We start from the raw sequence: 15,079 nt of genomic DNA on the forward strand, positions 1-15,079 counted from the left end.
AATATTTCTCTAACAAATTATTACTGTCCTGTATTTAACATTGGTGATTGGTTAACCCTTAGTGTCTCTTACTGCAGTGTAAATAGCCCTGGATAGCCTGTTACACAATCTCTCTGCAATGTTTTTAAAAAAAATAAAAAATAAAAAAAATACACAGAAAAGTTTTGAGAGAATATTATTGGTCAGGAAAAGTGGCAGAGGAGCTGATTGGAAATCAGGAACTGGTGGAAAGTTTTGTGTTGCATGAGTGTAAATAAGAAAGAGTATAACATAAAAGCACTATTCTTTTAATCACACTGTTTAACGAGGAGGGAATTTGAATATCTGCGCTCTCATTTTGACTCTTCATTAATGTTTAATTATGCAGAGCGGTACAAAGACCAGAATGCCATTTGTGACTGAACATTTGTGTTTTGCTGTTAAATTAAACATTAATTTGAAAGCTACATAAAGACACAACTCAACTTTGAAGCGCTTTAGATAGGAAGGTTAATTATCTCCAATTTTACACAACTCCCGAGATGGGTCTGGGTTAAGAGAGCTACTGGCTTCCCAGAGAAAACAAAAGCAAAATCAGAGGAAATGGAGGAAGATGCACTGCGTTCCCCTGATGCTTTCTCATGCACAATCTTTAATTCAATGGCTCAGACTGCATAGGCCAGATTAAAAATATTAATAATAACAATGACAGAAACAAAATCTTTGTAAAATGTTTCACAAGCAGAAAATACTGTTTCTGTAACCTACATTTACCAGATTGCAATTTTAAATGAGCCAGCAATTCCCATAAAGAATTGAACCATCAGTCGATTTGATTAAAATTGTTAGTTGTAACAGGCAAATAGAAAAACTTCCACAAATGAACAGCTGAACTGAAAGTCAAAGTTAGAAATAGCATAATAATGATACATAATACAGTAGCAACCAGAGCTAGTTGTCACTGGGAAGATGTCACAAGGCCTTTTAAATCAAAAGTACTGTCACACATTGTGCTTCCTCCAGCAGTGGTTTTGTAGGTTGGGTTGAACAAGTGCTTCTTAAACAAAACAAAAAAAAAAAAACAAAAAAAAAAACATAATGTGAATTTATTTTTCTTTTTTTCTATTTGTCCTGAGACAATGTACATCACATGTTATTTTGCTGCTCTAATCTCCTTTGTAATCTGCTGTCTGAACCTCAAATCCATCGCCCCATGACTATTACCGAATATAAAGTATATTGTTTTGTTATGAATACTGAAATGAATGCTCAACACAAAGTAAGCAGCTTTGAGGGCAAGCAAATACCTCTCCCTCGGCTCTCTTGCAAAGTGGTCTTAAGAAAAAGATTGCATGATCGCAAACTTAGAGGTACTGTAACATATTTCATATCTAAGTGTCTATATTCTACTGGACTCCGAAAATACCAGGTGTGGCTCTTTATTGAAACAAATGTCACCTTAAAAGGTGACATTAAAAGTATCCTGGAAACTGTATCATGCCTGCATCAATTATTTGTTGCTATTTTTAAAATGTCTTTGGTGTGTTTTACCCTTGTCTCAGATAACATAAAAAAACTACAATCTATGATAACTCAACTATTTCAAACAACTTCAAACAAACTAAATTAACTCACTTCAATATCAAAATAAGCACACAATTTATTAATTTTGTCAAAATTATGGAAAAAGACCTAACATATTATATAATATTTATTTATGATACATCAAATATTCACAGAAAGCTAATAAACATTTGAGATGCAGTGGAAATGTTTAGAAATAAATTGATACATACATAGTGAGTGACAAGTGCATTAAACGAGTAGATTTGACTTGAAAATTAATTGAAAAAGTCATTCATATCTCTTCACATTTCAATCACCTGGAGACAAAAAAACAATGTCAACCTTAACTAACTTTCAAAGACCGATCCTTGCAAGTGCATTGTCCTAACATTGCTCACAAAGAGTTAAATACACTACACCTTTAGCCTGCAATGTCATTTGGATCAAATATATTTTGTCCAGCATTAAGTGTCCGACTGCAGTAACAAGCTGTTAAGGCTGTTTACATGTACCACAATGAGTGACAATCTAAACAACATGCTCTAATCAGACAATACATCACTTCATTAGCTCAATTCTGTAAAGTGTCCATTCAAGAGCACAATACTTATGGTCCTTCAAGGCAAGCCATTTGAAACGCCAGATCTCTCCTGCTCATTGTAGACCTGTCAGTCTGTCATAATCTGCAAAACACACCCAAATGGTGCCGCTTACATGAGACACAAGATCTGACAGAGCCTGGCCAAAAATATCTTCACTTCCATGGACAGGAGACAGGAGATGGCATATGGACATGAACCATGAAATGTTATTTATGACAGAGCCTATGAACATTGCAATCACCTCAACTGAACTCATTCCAAATTGGTTCATAATTGCTGCTTATTCTCTGTCCCCTTTTTGAGGAAGGATTTATTTGTTCATTTATTTTTGCCCTGTCCGGCTGATCTCAGTCAAGGATTCCCCCTTTAACTCATGTTCAAAGTTACACTGCATGCTTTAAAACCTTAATATTATCCACTTACAGTTTATTGTAGTAGTTTGTGATACACACAAAAGGAAAATGTAAAACGACAGGTGAAAGGACAGTGCAACAGTTTGAGTTTTAGCCCTGCTGTCTCTCCAGCTTGACACCACATATGAAATTTCAATCAGTCTCAGATGTTTCCTCTTGATTCTCAAACACTCATGCCAGGCACCTATTGTCAATAATACGAGACAGTTGTAAAGGCTTAGTGCACTCGCTTTTGTGTAACAGGATTGCTGAATTTGATATTCTTTTTCATGCAGGTGATGCAAACGTAGATACAATGAGACATGGACTTCCACTGTCTGACTTTTTTTTTTCTGCTGTATTGAAAATTGATAGGCTGAGCAGGAAAGTTCTTTGGTTTTCAGGATAAATGTTTTAGAAGATAATACTTTTCCATGGGTTGTTTAGAACAAGGGAAATAATCTGTATTTCTGTATTTCTCACAGGTAAGATGTAATGCATTAATTTACCTCAAAACTAAAATTCTGTCATCATTTACTCCCTCCCTTATGCAGTTCAAAACCTGTATGACTTTCTTTTTAGCTGCAGAAAACAAAATAATATAATTAAATAATGTTTTTAAAAAACAGTCAATGGGGTCCAAAAACAAACACAGGCTTTAATCGAATAGAAACAACACTGAACCACATTTACTTTATCTGTATAGACAAAAATAAATAAATAAATAAATAAATAATTTGTTCCTTTGTTTTCCACAGCAGAAAGAAAGTCATCCACGTTTGGAACCAATGCTGTAATGTAAAAAAATAAAAATAAAAAATTGGTAATTGAAATAATATAATAGATGAAAAAATTTACACTTACACTTAAATTAATGAAAGCTAAATAGAAACATAAAAAATAACAAAAATCTACCATGATTTTGTTTGTGATAAATCTGATGATATATATATATATATTTTTTTTTACAAATGTGGTGTTCTCGGCAGCTCTAGAGTTTCATCTGTGCATAGGAAAACAGATTTAGTTTTGTGGGAGCTTTGAAAGTGATGAATGCATATGGCTCCCTGGGTTCATAACCCTTTTAAATGAACCAGAAAGGCTGTGTGAGTCAAACCACTGAACAACAGCGCGATGAGAATTTCTAGTGAAGGAGACTCTTAGTTCAAGAAAAGAATAAGTGCATCTTGATTTTTAATAACCACTTGACATAAATGTTACGTGCTTTGTCACGCATTACAACAGAATGAAAGATTGCTGATATATTACCATTCAAAAGTTTGGGGTCAGTAGGATTAAAAAAAAAAAAAAATCTGCAAGGATATATTAAAATGATCAAAGGTGACAGTTAAGACATTCATAATGATTCCATTTTTTTCAGTTTATATATATAATCAGAGAATCCTGTAAAAAAAAAAAATTTTTTTCAATAATAATAATAAGAAATTTATATTGAGCAGAAAATCCTCATATTAGAATGATTTCTGAAGGATCATGTGACACTGAAGTCTGGAGTAAAGATGCTGAAAATTCAGCTTTCCCATCACAGGAATAAACTACATTTTAAAATATAATAAAATAGAAAAACAGCTATTATAAATTGCAATTATATTTCACAAATAACTTGTTTTATTGTATATGTGATCAAGTAAACAAAGCCTTGGTGAGCATTAGAGACTTATTTCAAAAACATAAAAACACATAAAAAAATTAAATAAAAAGAAAATCTTACAGACTCCAAACTTTTGAATGGTAGTGTACACTATTAGCAAAAGTTATATACTAGCCTTTTGCACATGTCTACAATTTCCAAATTTATGGCCATTTTAAATATGTTCATTTGCAAAAATGCCAAATCCAGCACCTCCAACATTGTGATAGTGAATTAGAACTGCTAAATTTCAACTGATAAATGCTGTAATCCTGGTATTAGTAGATATATAAGGATCTGTGCCAGCATGTAAGGTTAATATCAGCAGTGACAGAAGCGCAAAAAGGAATAAAAGTCAACTCCAGATGCTTAAGAAACTGATCAAAACCTCCAACGAAAGAACGTGAACTTCCTTAATCACAACTATCGCTCATCCGACACAAGTGTTTTGTCTTGCCCTAAGCCGAGCAGATCTTCGAGACCTTGGCTGAATGCCTCACAGATTGTAAATCTAGCTCTCCACGCTGCTGAATTAACCGGCCTCCACACTAATTTCTAATCCCAGTTGAGGTTGACAGACAGCGGTGGCAGACTACGAAATGGCTCGGTCCCGTCATTACAAGCACTTTTTCTGTGTGAGAGTTTGGGATTATTTAAGATTACTGTTTAATGCCTTTTTAATCTCTCCTGTAGAAAAAAGAAAAGAAATAAAAAATAAGATTTCTGGGCAAAATACTGGACAGTGAGTACAGTGGCAGCGATAAGATATTCTAAGTGTGCGATGAGATCGGAAATCATCTTTTTATCCTCGCTTTGCCTCATTATGTGAGCTAACTCAGCTATCAATTTATTGATATGTGTTTGGATTACCCAAAACACCAGCCGAAAGATTATCTTGCTTTACATAAATCCTAATGAAAAGCCTTCAAGGCAACAATGACTGGACAGAAATGCTTTTGGATGTTAAAGAACTCTGAATCCTGAAAGATACATCCAGTCATTGTGTGCAGATAAAAGACAGAGTATATTTTCTCTTTTAAGATGTACTGTATGACACCAGCTCCGACAGTCCTGGTTTTTTTTCTGTAGATATTTCAATCCCTTGAAACCTCATAAATGTAACAAGAAACTTGGTTAAGCTATGATCTTACAAAGTCTTAGCTAAAAAAGGAAAGGCATATTATTAGAGATGAAGCAGGATGCTCGCGTTGTTATAGAGGTGAGACCATGTGACTGAAGATTGAGACCGATAGCACTTCCGTCCAATCTTCACTATCAAGATTTAGACAATCTACATTATATAACAAGATTCCAGTGCAATTATTAGTTTCTGCATAGTTTTTCCTGTTCTAAAGGATGATAAACAGATGAAAGGATGTACTTTGGCTCAATCCGTCCCACTGTCCTACCTGAATCACGTTCTTTCGGCTGGATTTCTCTGTTGTCCACTCGATTACAGCCCCACACAGATCCACACCATCTGATTTACCTCCTGGTTTCTGTGGAGAAAGTACAATGACACGAACACGTTTGCCAAGATACTAAACAGAAACACCAGGCTTACGTGTCTCTGTGAAATAATAAACAATTGACAAACACACTATTTTGATACAAGACATATCACCTAATAAATCAAATACTATATAATAATAGATCACATTTGTCAGGAGATTTTCACATTTATATTTAAAATGCTTTGCAGTCTGGGAGGCTGACATAAAATATCTCCACATCAGTAAAAGGGCATTTCATACAGTCTTACGGTTTTAATGAGGTGGCAAAAATACTTAACTTCATCCTGATAATCTCTGTGTATTGGCCTCAGAAAGGGCGGAGGGCTCGAGGGCTTTAAGGCAACTTGACCATGAGTGATGTTGACACTAATATGAGTTGAGCCCATCGATGGCCTTGACATACCATTTACAAGCATGGCAAGCCTGTGAAGGTAGCAAACCTCTTCTCACCCGAACCTCATGTCTCTATCACGGCCACATGCTGCTCAAATCCGCAGAATAATAATATGGTCCCGTGCATGAAGGGTAAATATTTATTTTTCAGCAGTGTTTAAGTAGTGAGACAAATATGGAAATCATGCATCCCCACCCAGTAGCTAACAGTTACTGTATGCTGCTTAATGCACATATGTAGCTAGTAATTCAGTTCTGCTGTTTATTTTATGTTTCAGTTTCATGATTTTACACATTTATTTCTTGTATTATAAAGGTAGGGTTTATCTGTCGACAGATTTTTTTTATTTTTTTATTTTTTTACCTAAATACAGGTGCAGTTGCTTGGTTTGTGGGTGTGTGCAAATATGTGTTGCGGTCTCACCAAATTTGCCACGGCTTCTTGTTTGCTCTCTTTAAAGAACAATAGTTGATTGGAGCAAAGAACAACCCAGGTTGAAGTCCAGTTTTTTCTGTGAAAATCATTTTTTAAAAACTCAGACAGACATAAAGACAGACAGATTGATATTGATAGATTGAATGATTCTAGATAGATAAACAAACCGTAATTTCTTTCCTCCTTCAGCAATTTTGGCTTTGTACAAATATTCTCCTTTTAAAATGGTCTGTAACGTGATATGACACATGATACAGCACACAAACACAAAAGTATTTAGTCTTCAGGAATTTAAAAACTACAGTAGCTCTAAAAAGGTTTGAAGATTGTCTGTCTGCCGCATTTTCATTTATTTTACTGGTTAATTTACTGGTTTAAAAAACAAAAAGGAGTTTTGAAACCAGGCTTCCCATTTATTGTGTAATGAAATACTAAACACTGTTTACACAGCTCAGATTTCTGTTCTTCAAAATAATTATTATATTATAAACTTTTGTGAGTGTAAATCTGTCACTGCAGGCTCATCTGACTCTCACATTTAAAAACCCAATTTTATGTGATGGTAATGGAGGTACGATAGATCATACCTGCAGCCCATCAGAAACACCAACATTATGCTGAGACTGGTTCCTCCGGTGACGGTTGATCTAAACAAAGAGCATGTGTTGCTAAATAGTATCTCTCACCCAAAAAATATTTTGTTGCCTGAATTAAATTAAGAAACATGTTAAAAACACAATCTTTTGGAATATAAATTCTGTAATATATAATATTTTATTTATTTATTTATTTTGTATGTGTTTTTAGATAAATTTACATGCAACATTCTAAGTACAGATCATATCCTATCAGATTATTTGGTTTCTCCTACAGTTTATGGTTTGCTTTCTTCATTTTACACTTGCATGTTTGTGCAAGATTTACTTATTTTTAATCTAATATTTAATATCATTCCATGCATATTTCATATTCCATCATAATTCTGATACACATTTGGTGTAAAGTTGTTTTTTAAAAGTATCACAACAACACACAGACTATGACAAAAGTAACAAGTAAAACAGATCTAATTTATGTTTAATGTTGTAGTTTTTTCGATTGATAAAAATGGCTACATCTTCACACTCCCTGGCTGTAAAAGCAAACCGACCCTGTGCAGTAGTACTGGTCTGCCCTCTGCTGTTCTGCTTCTGTGTTTCTAAAAACAGCCATTGCAACAGGAAGCTGCAAATAAGGTGCTGCATGTAATGCAGTTAACCACACTAATGCAGCATAAATTTCCAGCATCGATGGAGGGGCATAAAATCATTTAATTGGTACTGGACCCGTGTGATTGTGCTCATGCTCACAGGCGTTTGTAGTGTGCCAGGGTCTGGTAGGACCATAGACTTTGTCTGGCTGAGTCTCTCTCCAGTACTGCTTTGAGAGCTCTTGATCCTCATCTGAACAGCTCCAGGAAGCACCATTGCTGGCTGCTTCTGCATCGCTGTGAAAAAAATAAATAAAGAAATATTGCAATAATATAAGGTCTGTCATTTGTCATTTTCTATTGACTTAAAATATGAACTATGTGTGAGTCACACACACACACACACACACACACACACAAATGCATAATAATCAAATCATTGTTTTAGCCAATCAAAATTAAAATTAATAAACTGCATATAAATACACTTATATACAAGCAAATAACAACAAATAACAGAATATGACAACTCGATCCAACCTGACATTTACGACAAATATCCAAATATATATATATATATATATATATATATATATTTAATTGTCTTCATTTTATGTTTGATTTTTTTCAAAATGTGTTCCAGTGTGATTGTGTGCTTATTTTAACTTTGAGAACAGAATTCACAGAAAATAAATTATCGTAATTCAAAATAATTTTGAACTAGGAGTTTAAAACCAACATTCAAAACCAGAGCTACAGAAAACATACATTTTGGTAATTGAACTTTTGTCTGAAAACCTTATAGTTACAGAGATATACCCACACAGAAATATTATAATATTATGCCATATATTGTCCTATATATGTTACCTATAAGCCGATATGTAAATTTTACATAAATACATTCTCTAGGTAGATGAATATATAAGTTTAGAACATACATAAAAGTAAAAAACTGTTTTAATATTTAAGAAATAAACTAAAATATAGGTCTATACAGTGGCCGACAGAGCTCAATGCGCAGCAAATGTAAAAACACATGCAAATAGAAAAAACACTTGCAAATTAAGAAAACATCTTCAGCAATTTTACATCATACGTGCTGCAAATACTCACAAAACAACAGAAAACAGAGAGAATTTGTGAGAATTTGTAGTGTGTTTTAATTTTTATATGTGTTTGTGAGAATTTGCAGTGCGTTGCTGTATTTGGTTGTGTAGAGAATTTGCAGCGCATTTCTGATTTTGTTTGTGTTGTGAGTATTTGCATGCGTTTCTGTATTTGGTTGTGTTACATATTTGTTTTTGTTTGTGTTGTGAGACTTTGCAACATGTATCTATATTTAGTTGCGTTGAGAATTTGCAGCGCATTCCTGTTTTTGTTTGTGTTGTGATTATTTTTTAGTGTGTTGCTGTATTTGGTTGTGTCGCATTTTTGTTTTTGTTTGTGTTGTGAGAATTTGCAACATGTTTCTGTATTAATTTGTGTTATATTTATTTAGTTGCAACATGCAACGGGCAGGCAGCTTCAGGGTCCTGGGCAGGACCTCGACTGCTTTGGCACATCAACTGTCTGGAGTTGCTGGCAGTGCATCTAGTTTTACGGCATATGCATTTCCCCCAGTGAGCCTGCTCGCACAGATGCTGTGCAAGGTCAGGGAGGATGAGGAACAGGTCCTGTTGGTTGCGCCTTACTAGCCCACCTGGACCTGGTTTTCAGAACTCATGCTCCTCGTGACAGCCCTGGCGCATCCCCCTGAGGAGGGACCTCCTATCTCAGGGGTTGGGCACCATTTGGCACCCGCGTCCAGATCTTTGGAACCTCCACGTGTGGCTTCTAGCCGGTATGCGGCAGACCTAAGTGATCTGCCACCAACGGTGGTAGACACTATCACTTAGGCCAGAGCCCCCTCTAAAAGGCAGGCCTATGCTCTGAAGTGGAGTCTGTTCACGAACTGGCGTTCTTCTCACCGAGAAGACCCCCAGAGATGCCCGGTCAGAGTCATGCTTTCTTTCCTGCAAGAAAGGTTGGAGCGTAGGCTGTGTATGTGTATCTGGCTGCCATTAGAGCCCATCACGATGCAGTGGACGGCCGGTCCCTGGGGGGGCATGACCTGATCGTTAGGTTACTGAGGGGTGCCAGAAGGTTAAATCCTCCTAAGACATCCCTGATTCCCTCCTGGGACCTCTCTATTGCTCTGGCAGGACTTCAGAGGGGTCCCTTTGAGCCACTGGATTCAGTCGAGCTTAAGTTCCCGTCTCTCAAGACATCGCTCCTGGTCGCGCTCACTTCCATCAAGAGGGTCGGGGACCTCCAAGCATTTTCAGTAAATGAAGAGTGCCTTGTGTTCGGGCCGGCCTACTCTCACGTTGTCCTGAGACCCCACCCGGTATTACGTGCCCAAGGTTCCCACCACTCCCTTCCTAAACCAGGTGGTGAACCTGCAAACGCTGCCCCTGGAGGAGGCAGATCCAGCCTTGGCGTTGCTGTGTTTTAAATTTTAAAGTCTGCTGGAAAACTATGCAGTCCAGCAGTGCTGTCGCAACCATCAACACTACACATACATACCATCCTGATCACTGTACTAAATACAGATAAATCTACGCCAACTTGAAGCTATCCTAACTGATGCAATACTATGCTACTAACTAACTATGCTTCTAACAATACAAACGTTACACTAACAAGTTAAACTACCGTAATTCCTCAAATAAAAGCCGGGGCCTTTATTTACCTGAACTGCAGAAGGTAACAGGCTTTTATTTGAAGCAGGCTTTTATTAGAGGCAGGCCTTTATTTCTAATTCCATCTGTTTGATAAGTAATTGTTTTAAATAACCCGTTTTAAATTAAAAGGGATAGCGTTCCAGGACAGAGATCATAACATTAGCACAGAATCAGTTCGGAATCAATCACCAAAAGAATCAGTTCGGTTCAGACGCGCTCCGTGTCAGTCTGCTTCTCGCTGAATCACGCATCCGCAGTATCATCAGCTCCTCGGTTCTCGAATTGGACGCGTCCGACAGAAACGCTTCTCGGTTCAGTGTACTGGTGATCCGAAAACCGATGCAACCGGTTCTTGACTCGAGGACGAGAACCGCTCCGGCAGTGGGCGTGTACGTTCGTTATCTGGCTCTGCTTTTTCCCCGGCCTTTATTTAAGACCGGCCTTTATTTGTCCGTGTTGACCGCGCCCCGGCCACTATAAGAGGCCAGGCGTTTATTTGACTACCATTTTTATTTGAGGAATTACGGTATGCTAATTAACTACATAGGCTACACAAAATAATCTAAATAAGTATATAAATGCTATGCTAAATTTTCAATACTCGCAATTCCAACTCCTGACTCACTACAGTGATTTTGACGGAACAAGATGGTTTTATGATGCCAAGGGTTTGGTAGCTCGTACCAAGGGACGTGGGTGAGCTGGAAACTGCTTACGTCACCTGCCACCGCTTACGTCACTTGCCACCGCAACATCCAATAGGAAAAATCAACTGCAGTAGCCACCGTTCAACCTGAAGCGGGCAGCACTCGTTTTTACACCATATATTGTAGAATTAAAACACTTTATACTCAAATGTCAAAAAAGTTACTTGAATCAATGAACAGCACTAATAAAGCCCCATCCTTACAGATCATTAACTAAAAAAATGGTTTAGGGTTTAGTTACTCTTTAAACTCAGAGATGATTGGCCTCCCAAGTGGGACCCCATATGTTGTTCGAAATACGTCTCCGTTCCCTCCATCAGGGAATGAGGGTTACGCACGTAACCGAGATTTTTTTTGTTTGTTGTGAGAATTTGTAGCTCATTTCTGTATTTGCAGAGCGTTGCTGTTTTTGTTTGTGTTGTGAGAATTTGCAGCGAGTTTCTGTTTTTGTTTGTGTTGAGAATTTACGGCGAGTTTCTATTTTTGTGCTGTGAGAATTTGCAGTGAGTTTCTGCTTTTACTTGTGTTGTGAGAATTTGCAGCACATTTCTGTTTTTGGTTTTGTTGAGAATTCGCGGCGCGTTTCTGATTTTCTTTGTGTTGTGAGAATTTGCAGCGCGTTTCTGTTTTTGTTTGTATTGTGAGAATTTGCAGCACGTTTCTGTTTTTGTTTGTATTGTGAGAATTTGCAGCACGTTTCTGTTTTTGTTTGTATTGTGAGAATTTGCAGCACGTTTCTGTTTTTGTTTGTGCTGTGAGAATTCACACTGATAAAATCATTATAATTTTTCAATATGTTCAGTATATCAAGACATGGACTGAATTCACTTCCTGAAAAATCTTCATTTTCTAAACTACAGTAACAATTTTAAGTTTAAATGTTTATATGTACTGTATACAACCAAATACTACATTTTTTATTTTGCTGTCTGCAAGCAGCTTTTAGTGTCAAATGTTTCTTGTGAATGTTTCACCATCAGTGTGATTGCACCATCAAGCAGAGTGGAGAAACTCATTTTGTTTTTTTTGTTTTTTTACAGCATATGAGCTACCTACCACATCTTGTGATAAAAGTATATGTTTGAAACTTGAATAAACTCAAATAAACTTGGATAAAAAGATGCGCATATATACTTAAACTTGAATAAAAGGTTCATACATTGATAATTTCCCTTCAATTGCCAAAGGGTTTACATCAAAATAAACAACCAACTCTTGGAAAACTCTAAAGTGCATTTCACACTAACAGTCATTCATTTATCAGGTTTTAGACACTTTCAGATTTTTTTTCTTTTTAAATTTAAGTTGAACTAGCATATCACAGCATATATATATATATATATATATATATATATATATATATATATATATATATATATATATATATATATATATATATATATATATATATATATATATATAAAATCACATATTAAATTAAGCATATTCTAACTAATTACTGACTAATTATACTCATTTTTTTCCAATTATATGGTTATTTTTCTTTTCATTTGATTATTATTATTTGTCCACCTGAGGCGACACAAAGATTCTGACTATGTGTATATTTATTGAAAAAAAAATCTATAGTTGGTTAACCATGAAATCTGAAATCTGCATATGCTAGCATGACAGGAAATAAATAAATCTTCAAAACAAAACAAAAAACACCCAACGGAAACGGTGCCACTTTCAGCCATGCATGACAGGTAGCTTTTTTCACAATGGTTTTAAGAGTGGGCAACAGTTTGCAATCTCCTCTGTATAAGAAAAGTGACTTTCAATCAAAGTTATAATTTAAGGACAATATTCATATTTTAAACATTCGACTTATCAGTTGTGACATTTTGCCAGGGAAGTTGGGGGAAAAGATTTTGTTCACCTACAATCAAGACTTTTCATCAGAAGTTTTAGAAACAAAACTTCTTGAACTTCCGACCTGACATATTGTCATATATCAAGGACAATAATACTGTTGTATGATATAATGACGTATACATGTATTTAAATGTACATACATAAACATGTAGATATGCATGTAAAATATCCGACCCTCTACGGAGCTAATTTTTTTTAAGCAGCATTTACCCATTATGCAATAAAGAGGTAATAAATAACTTCGAGAGACGTACAGAGAAAACATAGACAACCATCAGTAAGCCTTCAGTAACCAGCTAGCATCCAGAAAACATTTCTTTAGTTGTATCATCGCTGTTCATTTCATACATTCTGTCATTACCCACTGCTGCTACCATAAAAATAATTAAAGTGTACACTCGTACCTGGTTCCCGGTCGTTTTCCAGAAAGAAAAAAAAACTGCTCAAAACCTGTTTCAGCAGTCACAGAGAGAGAAAGTATCGTTTGGAGGAAGTGTAAAAGTCACATGGGGCACTCAAACTATGTCTCTCAAGATGTGCAAGCAGTAGTGCATACATGGGGCTTTTGCGATCACACTCTTCACTTCCTGAGGCCTGTCACAACAGTTCCAATCAAGATGGCTGCTGTGAACTCAAACGAACAGATGAAAGGAGATCAGCACAATTTCAGCCTGAGACGTCTTCTTAGAGATAGATATGATGATGAGACTGACTCCTGTTTTGGAGAAGATTGGTTAAATTAGGCCTGGTTTTAGGGCCAAATAATTTGGTTTTCATTTCTATATGAAGGTTGAAGGTTGTGATTTCTATATGAATGACATAATGCATATTATTGTAAGTATATTGTTCTCATTATTGTCGAACTATAGTAAATTAAAAATGTAATGATTATGTTTCTTTAATATTTATACTTCTTTGTATATGGTTCACCATAACCCTATCTGGCTCAGTTCATGCATGTGGTTTGAAGCCCCGCTCCCCTTTTAGCCTTTTTAAATTGTCCACAAAAAAATAAAAATAAATAAATTAATATATATATATATATCTAGAGGCCAAATAATGAGAATAATAACCGTAATAATAATAATAATTATTATTATTATCAAATAAAACCCCCTAAAAACTTTAATGGTGATAATCTATTATTTAATTATCTGTTTAATAATGGCAATATTTTGTATAATTTAACAGAAAAACTATTTATTCTGTTATAAATTAATCATTTAATATTAAAATAACAGTTAGGCCACTAGATGGAGACCTTTGTTTTATAGAGACATTTTATAATGTAAAATACATTATTATATAACAAAACGTTTTTTTTTTTTACAATAATTCATGATTTCTCTGAATTTCAGCAACCATAATATACAATAAATAAATAAATGAAAACAGGCCACGACCGCATCTTTGTGCGCTACTTAAGGTCAGCCACTAGATGGAGACAGACACTCATTCAAAAAATGAGGATCTCATGCGTGCCACTATCTACACTATAGCGTGTCCTTTTATTAGTTTTATTCTTAATATTTTGGGTAACAGTTTAGATTACATCCCACAAATTACAGCTCGTAAGTATTTACAGCATTCCTTTTCTTTCGTGGGTAGGCCTATAGCTGAGAACAATAAGCAAAGTTTGGGAAATAAAAGGGGGAAACAACCTGGAAAATTACAAATTATTCATAACCAGTGTTTTGAAATTAAGTGGTACCTATTCTAATATGACGTGGTATGTTTAAGTTCCTATGCTAAACAACAATCTTATGTTTGGGAGCGATTTGGCAATGAGATACAGTTTCTGTAATAATAAAGTGGTATTATATTATAGGCCTAGGCATTTTTAACCACAGGGTACATATTCTATTTTTAAAGGATACATGATGGAGATTACTGAACAACAAATCTAGGGAAACAAGATCCTGCTATTTATTATTCAACATAATACAACATGATCCAACACCTCTATTTCAGTGGATATACAGTGATATGTTTTCATAGTGTAGCAATACGTGGCCGTCTAGTAGTGACTACGCCACCCCGAATTAC

General features: G+C 35.5%; 1 protein-coding gene across 1 annotated transcript in view; it reads right to left on the minus strand.

Annotated features, from left to right (window-relative positions):
* The window catches only part of LOC132152944 (rho GTPase-activating protein 15-like), a 36,975-nt gene extending 23,349 nt beyond the window's left edge, over nucleotides 1–13,626 (minus strand). Inside the window, exons 1-6 of the mRNA XM_059561964.1 lie at nucleotides 13,438–13,626; nucleotides 7,883–8,019; nucleotides 7,121–7,180; nucleotides 6,701–6,762; nucleotides 6,522–6,609; nucleotides 5,600–5,689 (exon numbers count right to left, since the gene is read on the minus strand). Coding sequence (XP_059417947.1) covers nucleotides 5,600–5,689; nucleotides 6,522–6,609; nucleotides 6,701–6,762; nucleotides 7,121–7,180; nucleotides 7,883–8,017 — 435 coding nt within the window. The 5' untranslated portion in view covers nucleotides 8,018–8,019; nucleotides 13,438–13,626. The remainder of the gene's footprint in view (nucleotides 1–5,599; nucleotides 5,690–6,521; nucleotides 6,610–6,700; nucleotides 6,763–7,120; nucleotides 7,181–7,882; nucleotides 8,020–13,437) is intronic.
* Nucleotides 13,627–15,079: the final 1,453 nt, after the last annotated feature.

Source organism: Carassius carassius, chromosome 11, assembly GCF_963082965.1.
Source record: "Carassius carassius chromosome 11, fCarCar2.1, whole genome shotgun sequence".
NCBI classification, from domain to species: domain Eukaryota; kingdom Metazoa; phylum Chordata; class Actinopteri; order Cypriniformes; family Cyprinidae; genus Carassius; species Carassius carassius.